At 47.1% G+C, this 23,214-nt stretch overlaps 1 protein-coding gene across 9 annotated transcripts in view; it reads left to right on the forward strand.

The window, feature by feature from the left end:
• JAKMIP1 (janus kinase and microtubule interacting protein 1) overlaps nucleotides 1–20,984 on the forward strand; it is a 155,308-nt gene extending 134,324 nt beyond the window's left edge. For 8 of the 9 annotated variants that reach the window (XM_064286239.1, XM_064286244.1, XM_064286243.1 and 5 more), the window contains 4 exons: nucleotides 12,837–13,040; nucleotides 15,133–15,198; nucleotides 17,483–17,527; nucleotides 18,557–20,983. In XM_064286239.1, the coding sequence (XP_064142309.1) occupies nucleotides 12,837–13,040; nucleotides 15,133–15,198; nucleotides 17,483–17,527; nucleotides 18,557–18,586 (345 nt within the window). In that variant the 3' untranslated portion in view covers nucleotides 18,587–20,983. Of the gene's footprint in view, nucleotides 1–12,836; nucleotides 13,041–15,132; nucleotides 15,199–17,482; nucleotides 17,528–18,556 lie in introns of all 9 variants that reach the window. The other variant, XM_064286247.1, reaches the window with a different exon arrangement.
• Nucleotides 20,985–23,214: the final 2,230 nt, after the last annotated feature.

A 23,214-nucleotide genomic window follows, 5' to 3' on the forward strand; every position in this document is an offset into this window, starting at 1 on the left:
CTCAAGGTTGGATTTTGGTTTTTGTGAATTTGTTTTAATATTCTTCAGCTTCAACTTAAGCTTGCATATGAGGAATTCATGCTTTGTTCCAAAATTGGCCCTTTGCCTTGTTCAGACTAATGATATTGAGCTTCTCCAGCATCTCCTTCTACAGATGTAGTCGATTTGATTCCTGTGTTTTCTATCTGGTGAGGTAATCACGTGTATAGTCACCATTTATGTTGCTGAAAAATGGTATTTACAATGAAGAAGTCACTGGTCTTGCAACGTTCTATCATGCAATCTCCACTGTCATTTTTATCACCAAGACCATATTTTCCAACTACTGATCCTTCTTTGTTTCCAAATTTCACATTGCAATCACCAGTAACTATCAATGCATCTTGATTGTATGTTCAATCAATTTCAGACTGCAGAAGTTAAAAATCTTTGATTTTCCCATCTTCGGCCTTAGTGGTTGGTGCGTAAATTTGAGTAATAGTTGTATTAACTAGTCTTCCTTATAGACATATGGGTATTATCCTATCACTGATGTGGTTGTACTTCCGGATAGATCTTGAAATGGTCTTTTTGATGATTAATGTAATGCCATTCATCTTCAATTTCTCATTTCTGGCATAGTAATCCGTATGGTTGTCTGATTCAAAACAGCCAATGTCAGTCCATTTAAGCTGACTAATGCTTAGGAGATAGAAAACCAAAAGGGAAGAACATGATCAGCCTTTCTCGAGCTGAAAGAACTGAAGAAAAAATTTCAAGCCGTGAGTTGCAATACAGAAGGACTCTACGGGGAAAATATTAAACGACACAGGAAGCATCAAAAGAAGATGGAAGGAATACACAGAGTCACTTTACCAAAAAGAATTGATCGACATTCAACCATTCCAGAAGGTAACATATGATCAGGAACCAATGGAACTGAAGGAATAAGTCCAAGCTGCACTAAAGGCATTTGCAAAAAACAAGGCTCCAGAATTTACAGAGTACCAATTGAGATGTTTCAACAAACAGACACAGCACTGGAAGTGTCCACTTGTCTATGCCAAGAAATTTGGAAGAGAACTACCTGGCCAACTGACTGGAAGAGATCCATATTTATGCCTATTCCCAAGAAAGGTGACCCAACTGAATGCAGAAATTATTGAACAATATCATTAATACTACATGCAAGCAAAAATTTTGCTGAATATCATTCAAAAGCAGCTACAGGAGTATATCAACAGGGAACTTTCAGCAATTCAAGCAGGATTTAGAAGAGAATGTGGAACCAGGGATATCATTGTTGATGTCAGATGCATCCTGGTTGAAAGCAGAGAATACCAGAAGGATGTTTACCTGTGTTTTATTGACTATGCAAAGGCATTCGACTCTGTGGTTCATAACAAATTTTGGATAACATTGTGAAGAATGGGAATTCCAGAACACTTAATTGTGCTCATGAGAAACCTGTCCATAGATCAAGAGGCAGTCGTTCAAACAGAACAAGGGGATACTGCATGGTTTAAAGTCAGGAAAGGTGTGCAGCAGGATTGTATCCTTTCACCATATCTATTCAATCTGTATATGCTGAGCAAATAATCCAAGAAGCTGGACTATATGAAAGAAAAATGGGGCATCAGGATCGGAGGAAGACTCATTAAGAACCTGCAGTATGCAGATGACACAACCTTGTTTGCTGAAAGTGAAGAGGACTTGAAACACTTTCTGATGAAGATCAAAGACCGCAGCTTTCGGTATGGATTACACCTCAACATAAAGAAAATAAAAATCCTCACAACTAGACCAATAAGCAACATCATGATAAACAGAGAAAAGATTGGGGTTATCAAGGATTTCATTTCATTTGGATCCACAATCAACAGCCATGGAAGCAGCAGTCAAGAAACCAAAAGACAGGTGGGGCAAAGATGGTGGAATAGACAGATGCTTCCAGCGAGCCTTTTTTACAACAAAGACCCAAAAAAAAACAAGTGAAACCAGTATATTTATGACAAGCTATGAGCCCTGAACATCAAAGGCAAGCATAGAAAATAAACTGAGGGGCAGGGGAGGAAGAGACGGTTCAGAAGTGGAGAGGAATTACTGGACCTGAATCGCAAGGAGCCCTCAGGCACCATTCCCGGAACAGCAGCCACAGGCTGGTAATAGCGTTCGGCCACAGATTCCTCAGGGAGAAGCAGCCAGCCACACAGCCTACTCACACCGCTGGAACGGCACTCTCGGCAAAAGCTAAGTACTTGTGTATATTTTACCTCACCCCCCCCACAAGGCGGCTGCAGCGGCTGACTTCCCTGGGCCTGAAATAGGCCCTGTTGAGCACCTAGAGCCACCTTCCCGGCCTTGGAGAATGAATAAATTTGCAATTGGGGAAAAAGATAATTCACCAGCTCCATTAACCGGGAGAGCTCAGGACAGAAGTGGCTCCTGTCCAGGCATAAATGGTCCGTGGACTTTGAGCACCTTTCCCCTTTGCATGGACCTGTGTGGGCCTATTTCAGGGGAATAGGCCCTTGTTGGCAGACTCCAACCATTTCAGCTGTGCGGCAGAGAGGTGGGTGTATGATGTTTGACATTGCTTTACCTGTTAAACAAGGTTCTCACCTACCCACATCAGGGGCCTAAGGACTGATAGCTCCACTCAGGTCACCCAGCCACCTGCAACAGGGGTCCTAGGATAACTGGTACCTCCCAGTCCTTACAACCAAAAACATTGGGTGCCCATGGCCTGTCTGCAGAACACACCCACCTGTACACTCTAGGGAACAGGGATACGCTTTCCTCAGAGACATATGGGGGATGATTCTCAGCCCCCTGCCTTGTTCAGAGTGTGACTCCCTGCTGCAACCAGATTCCAGTACCTACACCAATCACCCCTGCCCCTCTAAGACTGTAGGACAGAGCCTGGACCACACACTTGATGATCTGAATTCACACAAGAAAAGTGAATGGACTCCTAGACTGATATACCTGATAACAGCTCTAGGCATCTGGGGACAGGATGTCAGAGCTCCAAAGGTGAAAATAATCAAGCTAGCTCACTCAAGCAACCCATTTGGGTATATCAAAACAAAACAAAGCAAGAAGCTAGAACACAGTAAGCAAATATAAAATAAACTAATACAATAACTTATAGATGGCTTGGAGACAACAGTCAATATCAAGTCACATAAAGAAACAGGCCATAATCACCTCAACAAACTCTCAAAACAAAGAATCCAGGGATCTTCTAGATGAAAGTGCCTTCCTGGAATTACCAGAGGCAGAATACAAAAGATTAATATACAGAACCCTTCAAGACATCAGGAAGGAAATCAGGCAATACGCAGAATAAGCCAAGGAACACAGAGATAAAAGCAGCTGAAGAAATTAAAGACATTATTCAGGGGCAAAATGAAAAATTTAAGAAGCTGGAAAAATCCATAGACAGACAGCAATCAGAAATTCAAAAGATTAGCAATAAAATTACAGAAGTAGACAACTCAACAGAAAGTCAGAGAAGCAGATTTGAGCGAGTGGAAGGCAGACTTTGTGAACTTGAAGATAAAGCACTTGGCACTAATATATTTGAAGAAAAATCAGATAAAAGAATTAAAAAAAAAAATGAAGAAACCTTAAAGAATCATGTGGGACTCTATCAAGAGAAATAACCTACGAGTGATTGGAGTACCAGAACAGGGAGGGATAACAGAAAATACAGAGAGAATTGTTGAAGATTTGTTGGCAGAAAACTTCCCTGATATCGTGAAAGATGAGAAGGTATCTGTCCAAGATGCTCATCGAACTCCACATAAGGTAGATCTTAAAAGAAAGTCACCAAGACATATTATAATCAAACTTGCTCAAACCAAAGATAAAGAGAGAATTTTAAGAGCAGCTAGGGATAAACGAAAAGTCACCTACAAAGGAGAGCCAATAAGAATAAGCTCGGACTACTCAGAAGAAACCATGCAGGCAAGAAGGCAATGGGATAACTTATATAAAAAATTGAAAGAAAAAAAATTGCTATCCAGGAATTATATATCCAGCAAAACTGTCTCTCAAATATGAAGGTGAAATGAGGACAATTCCAGATAAACAGAAGTTTAGGGAATTTGTAAAAAACAAACCAAACCTACAAGAAATACTAAAGGGAGTTCTTTGGTTAGGAAGTTAATAATATCAGATATGAACCCAAGACTAGAACACTGGGCGGAGCAATCAGAAGTCAACCCAGACAGGGAAATCACAAAAATAAATCAAGATTTAAAAAAATGCTCAAAACTGGGTAACAGCGATGTTTTTATGTAAAAGAAGACAACATTAAAACAATAAAGAGAGACTAAGAAATGTAGTCATACATCTTCCATATGGAGAGGAAGATAAGGCGATACAAAGAAATAAAAGTTGTGTTTAAATTTAGAAAAATAGGGGCAAATAATAAGGTAAGCACAAAGGAGACAAACTATCCTACACATCAAAATAAAATACAAGAAAAAAATAGAGACTCAGCAGAAACAAAATCAACAATAATGAATATGAGGAAAGGATGATATATAAAGATAATCTACTCAGCGCATAAAATAAGTGGGAAAAAGAAAATTTCAACAACACACAAAAAAGACATCAAAATGATAACACTAAACTCATACCTATACTAAAAGCACCGATAAAGAGACAGAGAGTGGCAGAATGGATTAAAAAACACAATCCGTCTATATGCTGCCTACAAGAGACACACCTTAGACTTAGAGACACAAACAAACTAAAACTCAAAGGATGGGAAAAAAAAATAAGCAAACAACAATCAAAAAAGAGCAGGGGTGGCAATATGAGTTTCTGACAAAATAGACTTTAAAGTTAAATCCATCATAAAGGATAAGGAAAGACACTACATAATGATTAAAGGGACAATATACCAAGAAGATACAGCCATATTAAATACTTATACACCCAATGACAGGGCTGCAAGATACATAAAACAAAGTCTATCAGCACTGAAAAGTGAGATAGACAGCTCCACAATAAGAGTAGGAGACTTCAACACATCACTTTTGGTGAAGGACAGGACATCCAGAAAGAAGCTCAATAAAGACACAGAACATCTAAATGCCACAATAAACCAACTTGACCTCATAGACATATACAGAACACTCCACCTAACAGCAACCAAGTATACTTTCTTTTCTAATGCACATGGAACATTCTCTAGAATAGACCACATATTAGGTCATAAAGCAAGCCTTAGCAGAATCTAGGACATTGAAATATTACAAAGCATCTTCTCTGACCAGAAGGCCATAAAAGTGGAAATCAATAACAGAAAAATCAGGGAAAAGAAATCAAACACTTGGAAACTGCACAATACCCTGCTCAAAAAAGACTGGATTATAGAAGACATTAAGGATGGAATAAAGAAGTTCATAGAATCCAATGAGAATGAAAATACTTCCTATCAGAACCTTCGGGACACAGTGAAAGCAGTGTTCAGAGGTGAATTTATATCAATAAATGCACACATCCAAAAAAAGAAAGGATCAAAATCAAAGAATTATCCCTACAACTTGAACAAATAGAAAAAGAACAACAAAAGAAACCCTCAGGCACCAGAAGAAAACAAATAATAAAAATTAGAGTAAAACTAAATGAAATAGAAAACAGAAAAACAATTGAAAGAATTAACAAGACCAAATGCTGGTTCTTTGAAAAAATCAACAAAATTGATAAACTATTGGCCAAACCCCCACGTGTCTGTCAGTTTGTCGTATTGTGGGGGCTTGCATGTTGCTGTGATGCTGGAAGCTATGGCACAGGTATTCAGATACCAGCAGGGTCACCCATGGAGGACAGGTTTCAGCTGAGCTTCCAGACTAAGACAGACTAGGAAGAAGGACCCAGCAGTCTACTTCTGAAAAGCATTAGCTACTGAAAACCTTATGAATAGCAGCGGAACATTGTCTGATATACTGCTGGAAGATGAGCCCCCCAGGTTGGAAGGCACTCAAAAGATGACTGGGGAAGAGCTGCCTCCTCAAAGTAGAGTCGACCTTAATGACATGGATGGAGTAAAGCTTTCGGAACCTTCATTTGCTGGTGTGGCACAATTCAAAACGAGAAGAAACACAGCAAGTCCACGAGAGCCAAAATATGATCTTGAGTATATTCCACCTGAATTTAGAGACCATCTGAAGAACAGATTTGACGTATTGAACACTAGTGACTGAAGACCAGAGTAGTTGTGGAATGACATAAAGAACATCAACCATGAAGAAAGCAAGAGATCACTGAAAAGACAGGAAAGAAAGAAAAGACCAAGATGGATGTCAGAGGAGACCTTGAAACTTGCTCTCAAACGTCGAGCAGCTACAGCAAAAGGAAGAATTGATGAAGTAAAAGAACTGAACAGAAGATTTCAAAGGGCGGCTCAGGAAGACAAAGTAAAGTATTGTAATGACATGTGCAAAGATCAGGAGATGGAAAACCAAAAGGGAAGAACACGCTCGGCGTTTCTCAAGCCGAAAGAATTGAAGAAAAAATTCAAGCCTTGAGTTGCAATAGTGAAGGTTTCCATGGGGAAAATATGAAATGATGCAGGAAGCATCAAAAGAAGATGGAAGGAATACACACAGTTATTATACCAAAAAGAATTAGTCGATGTTCAACCATTTCAAGAGGTGGCATATCATCTTGAACAAATGGTACTGAAGGAAGAAGTCCAAGCTGCTCTGAAGGCATTGGCGAAAAACAAGGCTCCAGGAATTGATAGAATATCAATTGAGATGTTTCAACAAACAGATGTAGTGCTGGAGGTGCTCACTCGTCTATGCCAAGAAATATGGAAGACAGCTTCCTGGCCAACTGACTGGAAGAGATCCATATTTATGCCTATTCCCAAGAAAGGTGATCCAACCAAATGTGGAAATTATAGAACAATATCATTAATATCGCACAGAAGCAAAATTTTGCTGAAGATCATTCAAAAATGGCTGCGGCAGTATATCGACAGGGAACTGCCAGAAATTCAGGCCGGTTTCAGAAGAGGACGTGGAACCAGGGGTATCATTGCTGATGTCAGATGGATCCTGGCTGAAAGCAGAGAATACCAGAAGAATGTTTACCTGTGTTTTATTGATTATGCAAAGGCATTCGACTGTGTGGATCATAACAAACTATGGATAACATTGTGAAGAATGGGAATTCCAGAACACTTAATTGTGCTCACGAGGAACCTTTACATAGATCAAGAGGCAGTTGTTCATACATAACAAGGTAATACTGATTGGTTTAAAGTCAGGAAAGGTGTGCATCAGGGTTTTATTCTTTCACCATACCTATTCAATCTGTATGCTGAGCAAATAATACGAGAAGCTGGACTATATGAAGAAGAACGGGGCATCAGGATTGGAGGAAGACTGATTAACAACCTGCGTTATGCAGATGACACCACCTTGCTTCCTGAAAGTGAAGAGGACTTGAAGCACTTACTAACAAAGATCAAAGACCATGGCCTTCAGTTTGGATTGCACCTCAACATAAAGAAAACAAAAATCCTCACAACTTGACCAATGAACAACATCATGATAGACAGAGAAGAGGTTGATGTTGTCAAGGATTTCATTTTACTTGGATCCACAATCAACAGCCATGGAAACAGCAGTCAAGAAATCAAAAGACGCAATGCATTTCGTAAATCTGTTGCAAAGGACCTCTTTAAAGTGTTGAAGAGCAAAGATGTCACCTTAAAGACTAAGGTGCACCTCACCCAAGCCATGGTATTTTCAATCGCATCATATGCATGTGAAAGCTGGAAAACAAATAAGGAAGACCGAAGAATTGACATCTTTGAATTGTGGTGTTGGCAAAGAATATTGAATACACCATGGACTGCCAAAAGAACGAACAAATCTGTCTTAGAACAAGTACAACCAGAATGCTCCTTAGAAGCAAGGATTGCGAGACTGCATCTTACATACTTTGGAGATGTTGTTAGGAGGGATCAGTCCCTGGAGAAGGTCACCATGCTTGGCAGAGTACAGGGTCAGCGGAAAGGAGGAAGACCCTCAATGAGGTGGATTGACACAGTGGCTGCAACAATGAGCTGAAGCATAACAACGATTGTAAGGATGACTCAGGACTGGGCAGTGTTCCGTTCTGTTGTGCACAGGGTCGCTATGAGTCGGAACCAACTCGATGGCACCTAACAACAACAACAACATTGGCCAAACTGACAAAAGAAAAACAGGAGAGGAAGCAAATAACCCGAATAAGAGATAAGATGGGCCATATTACAACAGTCCCAACTGAAATTAAAAGAATCATATCAGATTACTATGAAAAATTAGACTAAGAAATTTGAAAACCTAGAAGAAATGGATGAATTCCTAGAAACACGCTACCTACCTAAACTAACACAAACAGAGGTAGAACAACTAAATAGACCCATAACAAAAGAAGAGATTGAAAAGGTAATCAAAAAACTCCCAACAACAAAAAAAAGCCATGGCCCAGACAGCTTCACTGCAGAGTTCTACCAAACTTCCAGAGAAGAGTTAACACCACTACTACTAAAGGTATTTCAGAGCATAGAAAAGGACATAATACTCCCAAACTCATTCTATGAAGCCAGCATATCCCTGATACCAATACCAGGTAAAGACACCACAAAAAAAGGAAATTACAGACCTATATTCGTCATGAACACAGATGTAAAAATCCTCAACAAAATTCTAGCTAATAGAATTCAACAACATATCAAAAAAAAAATTCACCATGACCAAGTGGGATTCATACCAGGTATGCATGGATTGTTCAACATTAGATAAATAATTAATGTAATCCATCATATAAATAACAGACAAGAATCACATGATTTTATCAATTGATGCTGAAAAGGCATTTGACGAAGTTCAACGCCCATTCATGATAAAAAATATCAGCAAAATAGGAATAGGAGGAAAATTCTGCAACATAATAAAGGGCATTTATACAAAGTCAATAGCCAACATCATCCTAAATGGAGAGAGCCTGAAAGCATTCCCCCTTGAGATCGGGAACCAGACAAGGATGCCCTTTATCACCACTCTTATTCAACATAGTGCTGGAGGTCCTAGCTGGAGCAATCAGGCAAGATAAAGAGGTAAAGGGCATCCAGATTGGCAAGGAAGAAGTAAAAGTATCTCTATTTGCAGATGACATAATTTTATACACAGAAAACCCTAAGGAATCCTCCAGAAAACTACTGAAACTAATAGAAGAGTTCAGCAAAGTATCAGGATACAAGATAAACATACAAAAATCAGTTGGAGTCCTCCACACAACAAAAAGAACATCGAAGAGGAAGTCACCAAATCAATACCATTTACAATAGCCCCAAGAAGATAAAATACTTAGGAATAAATCTTACCAGAGATGTAAAAGACCTATACAAAGAAAACTACAAAAACACTTCTGCAAGAAATGAAAAGAGACCTATATAAATGGAAAAACATACCTTGCTCATGGACAGGAAGACTTAACATTATAAAAATGTCTATTCTACCAAAAGCAATCTATAGATTTAATGCAATTCCCAACCAAATTCCAACGACATTTTTTAATGAGATGGAGAAACAAATCACCAGCTTCATATGGAAGGGGAAAAGGCCCTAGATAAGTATAGCCTTACTGAAAAAGAAGAACAAAGTGGGAGCCCTCACTCTACCTGATTTTAGAATCTTATACTGCCACAGTAGTCATAACATCCTGGTACTGGTACAACAACAGATACATAGACCATTGGAACGGAATTGAGAACCCAGACATAAATCCACCCACATAGGAGCTGTTGATATTTGACAAAGGGCCCAAAACAGTTAAATGGGGAAAAGACAGTCTTTTTAACAAATGGTGCTGGCATAACTGGATATCCATCTGCAAAAAAATGAAACAAGACCCATACCTTACTCCGCGCACAGAAAAGAGCTCAAAATGGATCAAAGGCCTAAATATAAAATCTAAAACAATAAAGATCACAGAAGAAAAATAGGGACAATGTTAGGAGCCCTAATACATGGCATAAACAGTGTACAAAACTTTATTAACAATGCAGAAGAAAAACTAGATAACTGGGAGCTCCTAAAAATCAAACACCTATGCTCATCCAAAGACTTCGCCAAAAGAGTAAAAAAGTTACGTATAGACTGGGAAAAAGTTTTTAGCTATGACATTTCCGATCAGCACCTGACCTCTAAAATCTACATGATACTGCAAAAACTCAACAACAAAAAGACAAATAACCCAATAAAAAAATGGGCAAAAGATATGAACAGACACTTCACTAAAGAAGACATCCAGGTAGCTAACAGATACATGAGAAAATGCTCACGATCATTAACCATTGGAGAAATGCAAATCAAAACTCCAATGAGGTTTCATCTCACTCCAACAAGGCTGGCATTAATCAAAAAAACACAAAATAATAAATGTTGGAGAGGCCGTGGAGAGATTGGAACACTTATACACTGCTAGTGGGAATGTAAAATGGTACAACCACTTTGGAAATCGATTTGGCGCTTCCTTAAAAAGTTAGAAATAGAACTACCTGGATCAAAGAAGAATGAAGAACACCAAGGACACAAGGCGATTAGGAGCCCAAGAGACAGAAAGGGCCACATGAACCAGCGACTACATCATCCTGAGACCAGAAGAACTAAATGGAGCCCGGCTACAACCGATGACTACCCTGACAGGGAACACAACAGAGAACCCCTGAGGGAGCAGGAGAGCAGTGGGATGCAGACCCTAAATTCTCGTAAAAAGAGCAGACTTAATGGTCTGACTGAGACTAGAAGGACCCGGTGGTCATGGCCTCCAGACCTTCTGTAGGCTGAGGACAGGAACCATTCCCAAAGCCAACTCTTTAGACAGAGAGTGGACTGGACAATGGGTTGGAGAGGGATGCTAGTGAGGAATGAGCTTTTTGGATCAGGGGGCCACTTGAGACTATGTTGGCATCTCCTGCCTGGAGGGGAGATGAGAGGGTAGAGGGGGTTAGAAGCTGGCGAAATGGACACGAAAAGAGAGAGTGGAGGGAGGGAGCGGGCTGTCTCATTAGGGAGAGAGCAATTGGGAGTATGTAGCAAGGCGTATATAAGTTTTTGTGCGAGAGACTGACTTGATTTGTAAACTGACTTGATTTGTAAACTTTCACTTAAAGCACAATAAAAATTAAAAAAAAAAAAAAGAAAGAAACCAAAAGACTCATTGCATTGGGCAAATCTGCAACAAATCTCTTTAATGCGTTGAAAAGCAAATACATCACCCAAGCCATGGCACTTTCAATCACGTCATATGGATGTGAAAGCTGGACAATGAATAAGGAAGACCAAAGAAGAATTTACACCTTTGAGTTGTGGTGTTGGCGAAGAATATTGCATATAGCATGGACTGCCAAAGAACGAACAAATCTGTCTTGGAGAAATTACAACCAGAATGCTCCTTGGAAGCATTCTGCATCTCACATACTTTGGACATGTTGTCAGGAGGGACCAATCACTGGAGAAGGACATCATGCTTGGTAAAGTAGAGCATCAGTGAAAAAGAGAGGGACCCTCAACGAGATGAATTGACATAGTGGCTGCAACAATGAACTCAAGCGTAGCAACAATTGTGAGGACGGTTCAGGTCCAGGCAGTGTTTTGTTCTGTTGCGCATAGGTTCGCTATGAGTCAGAACCGACTCGACAGCACCTAACAACAACAACAACAAATGCCTAAGGTACGGATCTTTATGCATTCCATTTCATTTTTGATGACATTCAATTTCTCTAGACTCATACTTTGTACAATCCATGTTTTCAGCTGTTTCTTCTCATTTGGAGTTGTGCCACATCAGCAAATGACTGTCCTGGAAGATTTATTCCACCCACATCACCACCACGCATCTGTCAGTTTGTCATGGTGTGGTGGCTTACATGTTGCTGTGATGTCGGAAGCTATGCCACCGGTATTTCAAATGCCAGCAGGGTCACCCGTGGTGGGCAGGTTTCAGTGGAGCTTCCAGACTAAGACATAGCAGCAAGAAGGACCTGGTGGTCTACTTCTGAAAAAACTGACCAGTGAAAACCTTATCAATAGCAGCAGAACATCGTTTGACATAATGCCGGAAGATGAGCCCCTCAGGTTGGAAGGCACTCAAAATACGACCAGGGAAGCACTGCCTCCTCAAAGTAGAGTCTACCTTAATGATGTGGATGGAGTCAAGGAATAGAAGCTGAGAAGATACAATGACCTTTCTTCAGAGTGGACAGAGAGAGCCTTCTCCTAGAGATGGTGCCCTGAATTTGGGCTTCTAGCCTCCTAAACTGTGAGAAAATAAATTTCAGTTTGGTGAATTCCCCCAATTGTGGTATTTCTGTTATAGCAGCAGTAGAGAACTAAGACACTTGGCTTATAGATGAATCATCATGTGGCATCTGTCTCTTCCTTGTGTGCGTCTGTGTCTCTTCTGCTCTTTTTGTAAGACACCACTCAGAAGGGACTAGGTTTTGGACCCACCCTACTCAGGTATGGCCTCATTAACATAACAAAAGAAAATTCTATTTCCAAACAGGCTCACACTCACAGGTACAGGGGTCAGGACTTCCACACATACTTTAGTGGAGGCTACTCCACCCACAACACAGGCGAATAAAGTAAAAGGGGAGCCATAAGCTACAAGGACACGTGCATGCACACATATAGGTTCAGAGTTAACCGTGTTCTCAAGCGTGTGCTGGGCACACAGGTGGCTCCCTTGTTCCCTCCCTGTAGGGTCCCCAGCTGGCACCTCGGCAGCCTGTCCTGATGGTGACGGTCCCTCTGTCTGTGCTTCTGGTCACTCAGAAAATCCAGGAGCTGGAGGCCACGCTGTACGATGCGCTGCAGCAGGAACCAGGGTGCAGGGCGGGTGAGATGCTGAGTGAGGGCCAGCGTGAGGACCTGCAGGCTGCCGTGGAGAAGGTGCGCCGGCACATCCTGAGGCAGAGCCGCGAATGTGACAGCCAGGTGCTGCGGGCCCGCATGGAGCTGCTGCAGCAGGCCCAGCAGGTGACACAGGGAAGGGGGGCCACGTCCAAGCCCATCCCACACCACCTTCCACTCCCCACGTGTGCTCTGGTGCTGTGGGCAGATGTTGGGGTGTTCCCAACAGGCGGCATTGGGGAAATCATGTCCTCCATACCCCCCGCCCTGTGTGTGTGCTGACCCCACAGGCAGACATTGGGTGCTGGCAGCAGGTGGCATTAGGGGAACCACATCCTCCACTCCTCGCTCCATGTGTGTGCCCACCCCGCAGGCAGGCATTGGGGTGCTCCCAGCAGTCCAACAGGTACACTTGGTGGATGTTGGTGGTAAAGCCCGTTTTCGTTAACAAGGCAGGTTTTATTATTGGTGCCCATGATAATGTGGCAGTTGTGTTTCCCAGGGCTGGAGTTAAGGGAGGTAAGGGGAGTGGGGATGGGGGTGACAGGAAACCCTGGGTGTAATACACAGCAAACTTTTTCTCTAATTGTACACTTCAACAGCAGGGCCCCACCCTGTAAATGGTAGTACCAGAGCACACAAGTCATCCAGGTCCTCTACACCCACACTCTGTTTCACAGGCAGATGCGATACCCAGGGGCACTGGCTGAACACTTTGCATTTCTGCTGTATCTTGTGATGTCACTATTGAGTGCTGTACCTGGAGTTACCTAGAGTTACCCCAGGGCTGGGTCCTACATGACTCTCCATGAGCTGCCAAGCACGTGGAACTGGGCTCCGGGACTCCCCTGCGGGTGGTATGGCTACGGCCATTTTCCTGATGGGAGGACTGAGGCTAGAGAAATTAGCTCACCACTAGTGAGGAAGGACCTAGAGAAGTTAGCTCACCACTAGTGGGGAAGGACCTAGAGAAGTTAGCCAACTGCTGATAGTGAGGAAGGACCTAGAGAAGTTAGCCAACCACTGATAGTGAGGAAGGACCTAGAGAAGTTTGCCAACCACTGATAGTGAGGAAGGACCTAGAGAAGTTAGCCAACCACTGATAGTGAGGAAGGACCTAGAGAAGTTTGCCAACCACTGATAGTGAGGAAGGACCTAGAGAAGTTAGCTCACCGCTGCTAGTGAGGAAGGACCTAGAGAGCTGCCAGGAGGGTGTCAGAGAGGCAGAAAAGGAGAAGAGAAAGAGCATTTCAGGAAAGAGTGAAGGAGTGGATAGAGGGTGTGTCCCACACAGGAGATGCTTCTGTACACATGGGCACACTTGCACACACACATAAAATCACACACCGGGACAGGTGTGCACATATATGCACACACATACTCATCACACACACCCCACATCCCCACATGCATGTGCACATGAATGCACACATGCACGCTCACGCATGCAGACATATGCATACGTACACATGCACACACACATGCATACATACACACATGCACACATGTACACACATGTGCACACACACATGCACACACATACCCACCACACGCACACAAACACACAATGCAGTGCACACACCATACACATGTGCACGCACAGGCACACATGGACAAACACATCACACATGTGGAGATGCACTCACATGTCCACATACATACGTGCACACACGTGCCCCCACATAAGCACACATACACCCACACCTTAGGTAGAGTGGCAGGAGAGGTTCCTGTTAGTATGGGAGATTCCTGGCCATGTTTGAATGGAGGGCAAGGCAGTGGGCAGGATAAGGTTGGAGACCGAGGAGAGAGAAGGGAATGGCAATTGGGGAGAGTCTGGTGGGTGGACGGGATGCAACAGACCAGAGTGGCAGGTGGTCAGGGACTGCGGGCTTCTCTGCCCTGAGGCAGCTGCAGGGGCGGGGAGGGTGACTTTGGTGAGGATGTGTGCCCAGATGCGGGGCTGGACCCTCACCCACGGTCACACCGCTGGGAGGGGCAGGAAGAGAGAGGGACAAGCTGGGGCTCTGCCTTCCAGGGGGTGGAGAGGCTGCTGGTGCAGGGCCGCTGTTACTGTTTCCAGGATCATGGGGTCAAGTAAGACTGGCACTGTGGGCGCATGTAGAGGGGTCGGGCAGCACACACAGTGCTTGTGCACTTAAAGATGAGAACCTGCCCTGGGAAGGTGACTGTCTGATGTGTAACCTGTGTGTTTCAGAGGGTCCGGGAACTGGAGGGAAAGCTGGAGGCTCAGAAGAGGCACCTGAAAGAGCTGGAGGAGAAGGTAAGTGCGAACTCGGTGTTTTCCCAGGAGACGTGAACGGAGGCTTTCTTCTTTTTATTTCTTGCTGGTTTCTCAATGCCCAGAGGCACTATGGGACTCTCTGCCCCCACCGAAAAAATTAGCCCTTGGTACCTCTTTCCAGCACAGTTTTGGAGGACACACCCACTTCTCAGTGGCTGTTGGAAGTTCTAGTCCTATACTCTATGTGTGTGTGTATGTGGGGGGGTCTTTTATTTCACTAAATCTCTCTGACACACACACAGGGGAAAACAAGGTGGGCTTTTTGATGCTGAGCCAGCATAAACTCTACTTGTGACCACCCACCAACCCCAGGGGACGGGAGTCCGGCCGCCTGTTCTCCTGTCCTGTAGACTCTGTGGCCATTACCATCTTGTGCTGAGGAAATGGAGGCTGAGATGTGTTAAGGCGCTTGCCCCAGACCCTGCACCAGGGAGGGTGATGGGGCCCCCACGGATGTTGATGGGAGCAGAGCAGCCACCCGCATGTGGACATCTTATCATCATGGCCTCACCTCTTGTCCAGGCTCCTATTCAGACAGATGTCTGGGCTCGAATCTGGCTCTGCCTGTGGACCCCAGACCCAGGACCAGCCCTCTGCCCTGGGCCCTGGGAGGGTCCTCTCCAGCTCCCAGGAGTTGTCAGGATTAAAGAGGTGGTGAATAGGAAAGTCCGTAGCCTGGGCCAGCTGGGGTGGGGGCCTGCAGGCACTGGCCCCCACCTGCCTTCCCCTCTCCCAGGGGTGTTATGACTTTTGTCCACATGGTGGGTCACAGGGCAAGATATGACAGAGAAAGGGCGGACAGGCCCACATTGTTGTTTGCTGACTGACAAACAACAGGGGTGTTCACACACCAAGCGAGGCCGGCAGGGCCCCAAGAGGCAGCTGCGGCGGATGCTAGCATTGTCTTCCAGGCTCTTTTCTCCAAGAAAGGGTCTGAGGGCTGGTCTGTCTCTGCTGTCCCAGAACGGAGTTGTGGAGGCCGGCGTGCGAGGCTGGAGGGGTTAGCGGGTGGCTGCTGGTCAGGCCTGTGGGACTAAGACACTAAAGGTGGTCAGCATGTCGGAGCTTCAGTCCTTTCAGCCGGTCATGGGCGCACCTGCAGCCATGATGGTCAGATGCGGATCAATGGCCTCCTTGTTGGGGCCAGGAGGCCCTTCACTCTCCCTAGGTGGTCTCAGTTTCCCCATGTAGAAAATAAACATCTAGGTGATTCCAAAGGCCCCTTCTAGCTCCAACTTCTGGTGATTTTTAAATGTGTCTATAAGTCGGTGGCTGTCTGTTTGGATTTTACTTTTTTAGGTAAATATTAGTTACCAGTACCAGTTGCCGTCGAGTTAGCCTGACACATGGTGACCTCGTGTGTGTCAGAGCAGAACTCTGCTCCACAGGGTTTTCAATGGCTGAGTTTCAGAAGTAGATTGCCCGTCTTTTCTTCCCAAATACCTCTGGGTGGACTTGAACCTCCAACCTTTCAGTTAGCAGCCAAGCACTTAGCCATTTGCACCACCAGGGACTCTGATAAATAACAGATGGGAGATGTTACCTTGTTTGGGAAAAACAAGACGATTTTCAAAAGCCCCACATGACATTCAGCAGTCCTTCATCATCAGAGCAAGTCATGAATACAGCTAAGAGAAAATATTCCAGATTCGACCTGACCTGTAGAATTGTTTCTTCCTTTAAGGCCATTTTATTCCTCCTATTTTTTTCTTTTTAAAATAGACCGGTTGAATGGCACAGGGATTTTAAGGAGTGAATTTCTTAGGAGAGGACGCCCTGGCTGGAATGGGGTTGGGGAGAGGGTTCTCTGTCTCTGCACATTGGATGGGGTGACCTCTCATGGAATCTTCTAGAAACTTGGTGTGCTCCTCATGCTCCTTTAGTGAGAGCCACCTACCATGACCCACAGAGGGTCCCACCTATGTTTATAAAGTGTCTGCTGGGGCCTCAAGGACCCTCATCTCTACCCCAACTCCCGGTCGTGAGCTGGATCGTTGCATCTGAGTCAGCCAGCGTCGGGAGTGCACAGGCACAGCGCCGCCTGATGGGCCTGTAGGCCGCCTGATGGGCCTGGGGTCCATGGGATTTCTAGGAGAAAACCTGTCTGTTTCTGAAACGAACTCCGAATCTACCATCCTGTGAAATGCTGCCATTGAATCCCATACTACATATCTTACATCTTTTTTCTTTTCTTTTCTTTTTTCCTCATTTTCTTTTGGTCTTGTTTTATAGTTTTTGTTCCTGTTTTTGTTTTTCTCACTAGCATTCATTCTGTGGCCTTGAGGATTCCGGGGAGCCGAGCGCCTGGGTGGGTATCCTTGACTTTGCACTGATCAAGGGTGACAACTTAGGACGGAGTATGCCTCCCTGCCTCTTAGGCCAACGTCCCCGGAGGGTGAGGCGCTGGCGCGTTGCCCCGGCAGTAGATTCCTCTGCTCGGGCTCGCCGGGGCCAGGTCATGGAGAGAGGGGAGCTGGGGCCAGTTATGAATGGACAATGGGGTCTGGTTGCCTGTATGTCCCTGGTGATGGTTCATCCTGAAAGTGGGTTTCTAGTGTTTTCCAAAGGTTCTGTCCCTGTTGGCCTTGGTGCTGAGGCTTCCTCACCAGTAATTCCTCTGCAGGGTTCAGACCCGAGGGGCCTCCAGGGACAGGAGGTGGACAGACAAGTCACACCAAGGCCTCCATGCAAACTGCCAGGGACCACCAGCCCCGCCCCTGCCTGCCCTCTTCCTGTGAACACACACCTGGCCCTGACACCGATCAGAGCCCAGGCGCCTCCAGAGTGAGACGTCCTGGTAGCTGACCCTGGACTGACCCTGGAGCTGCGACCCTGGGCCTGTGGGTCCCCATGATCCAGCTGTGACCCGGTTCCCACTCGGCACCTAGGCTCCAGGATCTGGGGTTCTGGCCTGAACCCAGCCCTGGCTGAGAACCCGAAGAGTTGGGGGAGGCCACTAGCAGCTGGACTCCCTGGGTGAGGTCTGGACTCCCCGAGGCTGACCCCAAGCCAAGGGCTTCTACATCCCAGCACCCAGAATAGCGCTCAGCATGTGGAAGAAACGCACTCAGTGTTTGATGAATGGAGAAAGAAAAGGCCCAGGCCTTGGAGGAAGACTCACTCCAAGTTCCAGCAGATGGGGTGTGGATAGCCTTGTGGTAGGAACCCTGGAGGAAAGGGGTCCAAACCCCTCTCTTCTACCCGCATTACTGAGGGCCCCTCAAGTAGCTTGGCTGAGAGGTCAGGACAGTGGGGAGGGGTGGGCTATGGGCAGGAGCTGCTCCAACCATTTAGCATTGGTTCTTGTGTCATCTCAAATTCTTCTTTGATCTTACAGGACAGAAAAAGAGCTTATGGGATAAACTGAGTCCCCACGGCAACCCCAACCCCTCTTGAACCAAATTCAACAGAACAACAAGCTACTCAAAACTCAGAGACTGAAAACAGAACTCACTGAACTGACCACAGCCCTTGAGGGAAGCATTTCGGGTACATGCCTGGCTCCGCCAGCCTAGGCTTTGAGGTTTCTGTGGTAACAACCGGTTTTGTCCAGCCCAGGAGGCTGGGGCATTGTCCAGCCCAGTTGCAGCTCCGTCCAGATGGAGAGCAGAGACTGGGGCTGGAAACAAGTGCCATTACCAGGCCCCGAGCCTCGGGGCTGCTGTGCTGTGGGTGCCACACCAAGGTCTCACCACCTGAGCCCTGGCTGTGCAGCGGATGCAAACGCCCGGACCTGTGTACATATGTCCCGTGACACTGCGTGCTCATTTACAAACATCTTTGAGCTCTGAAACCAAATCCACACTGTCAGCAGAACCTGCTGTTCCCAGTGCAGCCGGATCTGCAGCTGGAGGCCAGAGACAGCAGGACTCGGCCCAAGAGCTGGGGCCTACGGTCCTGGGGGCGGCACCAGGGACCTGGGATTTCCAGGGGAGCTGAGCTCCACCGCCCTTCTGGCTGTGATGGCTGTTCCTGGGCCACATGGACAAAGAGGTGCCATGGCCACGCTGGGCTACGTCTGGCCACTCCTGATCTTGACTGTAATTTGCAGGGGGGCTTCCGAGGAGGACATGCGGGGGACAGAGCAGTCCTGGGTGCCTGTGGGGACTGGGGCACCCCTGCTGCTGAGGCCCAGGTTCATGCTTACAATTGAGGAGAGGTGAACCCTCCCTGTTCTCAGGGGTGGTCCCTGAACCTAGCTGGAAGAGCTGTTGGGGGCAGAGGCTGGTGGTGGGCTGCTGCAGAGGGAGGCACGTTGAGAGCCCTGAGAAGAGAAGTTATTTCCAGACGCTGTTTTGTCTCTGTTGTTGGGGTACGGGGGGGTCACATCTCCAGAAGAGGAGCCACCGCATGCCCTGTGCTCCCTGCACTCTGGAGGAAAGATGCTGGGCCTCAGAATAGACCCGGTGATGTGGAGGGTGGTGCAGGTGGAGGTGAGGCCGACTCTGTGCTGGAAGGACGGCTGGAGGCCAGGAGGGACACCCATGGCCCCAGCTGGAGGTGGGAGGAACATCCTGGGCTTATCAATGAGGAGGAGGGACATCTGTGGTTCTGGCTGGAGGTGGAGGGACGTCCTGGGCTTGTCATTGAGGAGGGATGCCCATGGCCCTGGCTGGGGATGGAGGTATATCCCAGGCTGGTCATTGAGGAGAGACACCCACAGCCCTGGCTGGAGATTGGAGGGACATTCCAGGCTTGTCACTGAGGAGGGATGCCCATGGCTCTGGCTGGAGGTGGGAAGGACATTCAGGGTTGTCCCTGAGGAGGGACACCTGTGGCTCCAGCTGGTGGGCAAATGAGCAGCCCCACAATGCCCATGAGAGGGAGCACAGTGGAAAAAGGAACAACTGGGATTCAGGCCATGGAGGGAGTCAGTGGTGAGCAGTGGAGGGGCTGGAACTCCTCAGAGACCACACCCTATGTGATGGCACCAAAGGAAGACCCCACCTAGGCGGGGCCATCAAACCACACCCGGGACTCAGGGTGCTGAGTGAGTGCCGCCCACCTCGGTTCAGACCCACCGAGACCCCCTCCAGCATGTGGCTCACCTACACCAGATGATGAGATGGGAAGACCTAGGGCTTCGCCTGAACACAGGCCTTGGAGCGCTCCAGGGCAGGGATGAATGGCCGGGAACGAGGATGGAGGACATGCCTTTGTTTCTGGGGCTGAGGAGGTGCAGAAAGCATTTGCTAAATGCTTTGTGTCCTGCTGTGCCCCGGTTTCTCCCCCAGGAAGGGTGCATGGTGGTCCTCACGGCCCCCATCTGCTCATTCACCTCTGGGGAAGGGGCCACGTCCAGGTTTGCCAGGCACACCTGACAGTGTGGACAGAACTGTGGGACGCTGAGACCAGAACATCCAACCACTCCAACCCTGCTGTGGACCTGGATAGGGCACGCCTCTCTCAGTTCTAATTTCTTCAGCTGAGGGGCAGACTGCCCATGCAACACCTCACATGGGGTTTCCTTCTGGCTTAACTAGATGCTCAGACTTGCAAAGATGGGCTCAAATATACCAGCGATTGTGAGGATGACACAGGACCAGGCAGCGTTTCATTCTGTTATACATGAGGTTGACAACCAACAACCACAAAAACCCACAAGGGCCCACAGGTTTTCCCTGTACCCAGAAGGACCCCCCAGGAGGAGCCCTCACCCTTCCAGGTGATGACCGGGTTCTCTCTATGCTCCCCTGCCCTGTGACAGCTCAGTGCCAGCAAATGAGGCTGACTCAGGCAGATCCCAGAGCTGCAGGGCTTCCAAGCCCCTTGCCCCCAGCAAACCAGCATCTCTCCTGATGTCTCAGGTACAGCTCCCAGTGTCCCTGCAGGGACTGGCTGTGACCAGGGCCACCACCCTCAGGGGACCTCCAGAGTCACAGTTCCCCCAGGTATTTATGGCTTATTCACAGTCCTTGTGCCCAGGGTGGGGTTTTTGCTTTGCCTGTGAGCAGTGTTGCCTGGGGACGCATTGACTCTATGCAACACCAGAAGGGGGCTTTGGCCTGACACTTTATCCTGGAGGACTGGGTGGGAGTGGAGGACAGAGCCCATGAGAGTTCCCAGAATGGGCAGCCACCCAACACAGCTCATAAATGGTGGTCTCTGCCCACCCTGCAGCGTGGTCCCAGTGGCTGTGGACAGCTGTGGAGGTGCTGGCTAAGTGGCCAGTGTGGGAACCACCTACGGCCAGTGTCCACTGGCCATGATGAGGGACTGGCATCAGGGTTGGGGCACAAGACCAGATACATGGGTGACCAGCTGTCTGTCCAGGACTGAGGCATCTCAGAATGCACTGGCCCCCATGGCCATGAGGCCCTTGCAACTGTTCTCCATCCAGGTGTGGGGTGTCTGTCCCTGAGTGCACATGCTGAGCTGACCATGTGTGACATGTGGGTGGTGCTCCCAGTGAAGGCCACAGAGTTGGACACCCAGCACTGAACTGGCAACCGGCACTGAGCTGGCCTGTGGGGGACATGCTTCCCAAGCACCTCGTCCACTGTTGGCCTCATACATATGGGCACACAGGTGAATGCTCAGGGGTCCTTCATGTCCCCCTCCTTCCATGGCCCATGTGTGGCCGGTAGGAGTCTGACTGGATGCTCCAGCTACAAAGTCGTGTTTATTTTTTCACTTTTAACAAGAACTGCCAAGATGGGGTGGGGCGGATGGGGGGATCTCAAACCAGCCAATTTGGGCCCCTCCTACTCCTCCCTCAGATTGTTTAAGAGCTCTTGGGGGCTTCTTCAGACCCCAGCTCTGTCCCGGCAGAAACCACTATCTTCACTCTGCTCCGACAACTACTCATAGGCTCGCGGAGCCGCCCCCAAACCACCAACCCCCACTGTCTCTGGGGTGGCAGTCCCATATGAAATGAGGGCCCTGACCCTGGGGAGTCCTTACGGTGGCCCAGGGGGCATGTGAGAGCGTGTGGCTCTGACAGCTCCACTAGAAGCTGTGTCTGCCCTCCTCCTCACCCCGGGCACGCTGGGGGTCTGCAGGCTCAGCAGGTGAGCCTTGTTCCATTCCACCTGCAAACACACCTCTCCTTCCCAGGGGTCTTGGCTGCTCATCCAGGAGCCTTCCTAAGATGGACCTTAACTTGTCCTGGGGGGCTGCCCCTGAGAAAGGGCTGGAGTATTGTTTCCTTGGTAGGAAAAGCAGAGGTCACAAGATTTCCCGGGAGGCCGCTCTGCAACACTTGCTCCCTCAACCTCCTGCTCCCTGCCCTTGTCCCAGTTTCCTAAAGGGTCCCTGTTTTTGAGTGCAGAATCAGCACCAAGAGTGCAGCGTGTCCCACCCAGGCTCCTCCTGGGTCCTGACCACTGTCTGTGATTGCCTCTCCCCCGACCTAAGAGCTGCTCACTGCTGGGCTCAACCTGTTTATTCCTCATCGCTCTTTGTGGTTTTTGATGCCATCAAGTCGATTCTGGCGCATAGCGACCCTATAGATCAGAGCAGAACTGCTCCATGGGCTTTCTAGGCTGTAATCTTTATGTAAGGGACCAGTCCCTGGAGAAGGACATCATGCTTGGTAAAGCACAGGGTCAGTGAAAAACAGAAGACTCTCAATGAGATGAATTGACACAGTGGCTGCAACAAAGGGCACAAACATTGGAACAGTTGCGAAGATGGCGCAGGACCGGGCAATGTTTCATTCTGTTGTAGGTCGGGTTGCTATGAGTCAGAACTGACTTGATGGCACCTAACAAGAGTAACAACAACAATCTTTATGGGAGCAGATCGCCAGGTCTTTCTCCCTGCTGGTGGGTTTGAACCACTGGACTTTTGGTTAGCAGCTGAGTGCTTAACCATTGCATCACCAGGGTGGTGTTATTTTACCCCCTTCTTTAAGAAAAGTTGAGTAATTTGCCCAGAGCTCACCTGGTGAACAATGCAGGGAGGATTCCAGCTCAGGCCATCTCGTCCATGCCCACTGTCCACAATTGAGGCCAGCAGCACCTGTACCACCAGGAGAAGCCCCCCCATGTTCGC

The sequence above is a fragment of the Loxodonta africana genome, chromosome 5 (assembly GCF_030014295.1).
Source record: "Loxodonta africana isolate mLoxAfr1 chromosome 5, mLoxAfr1.hap2, whole genome shotgun sequence".
Taxonomy (NCBI): domain Eukaryota; kingdom Metazoa; phylum Chordata; class Mammalia; order Proboscidea; family Elephantidae; genus Loxodonta; species Loxodonta africana.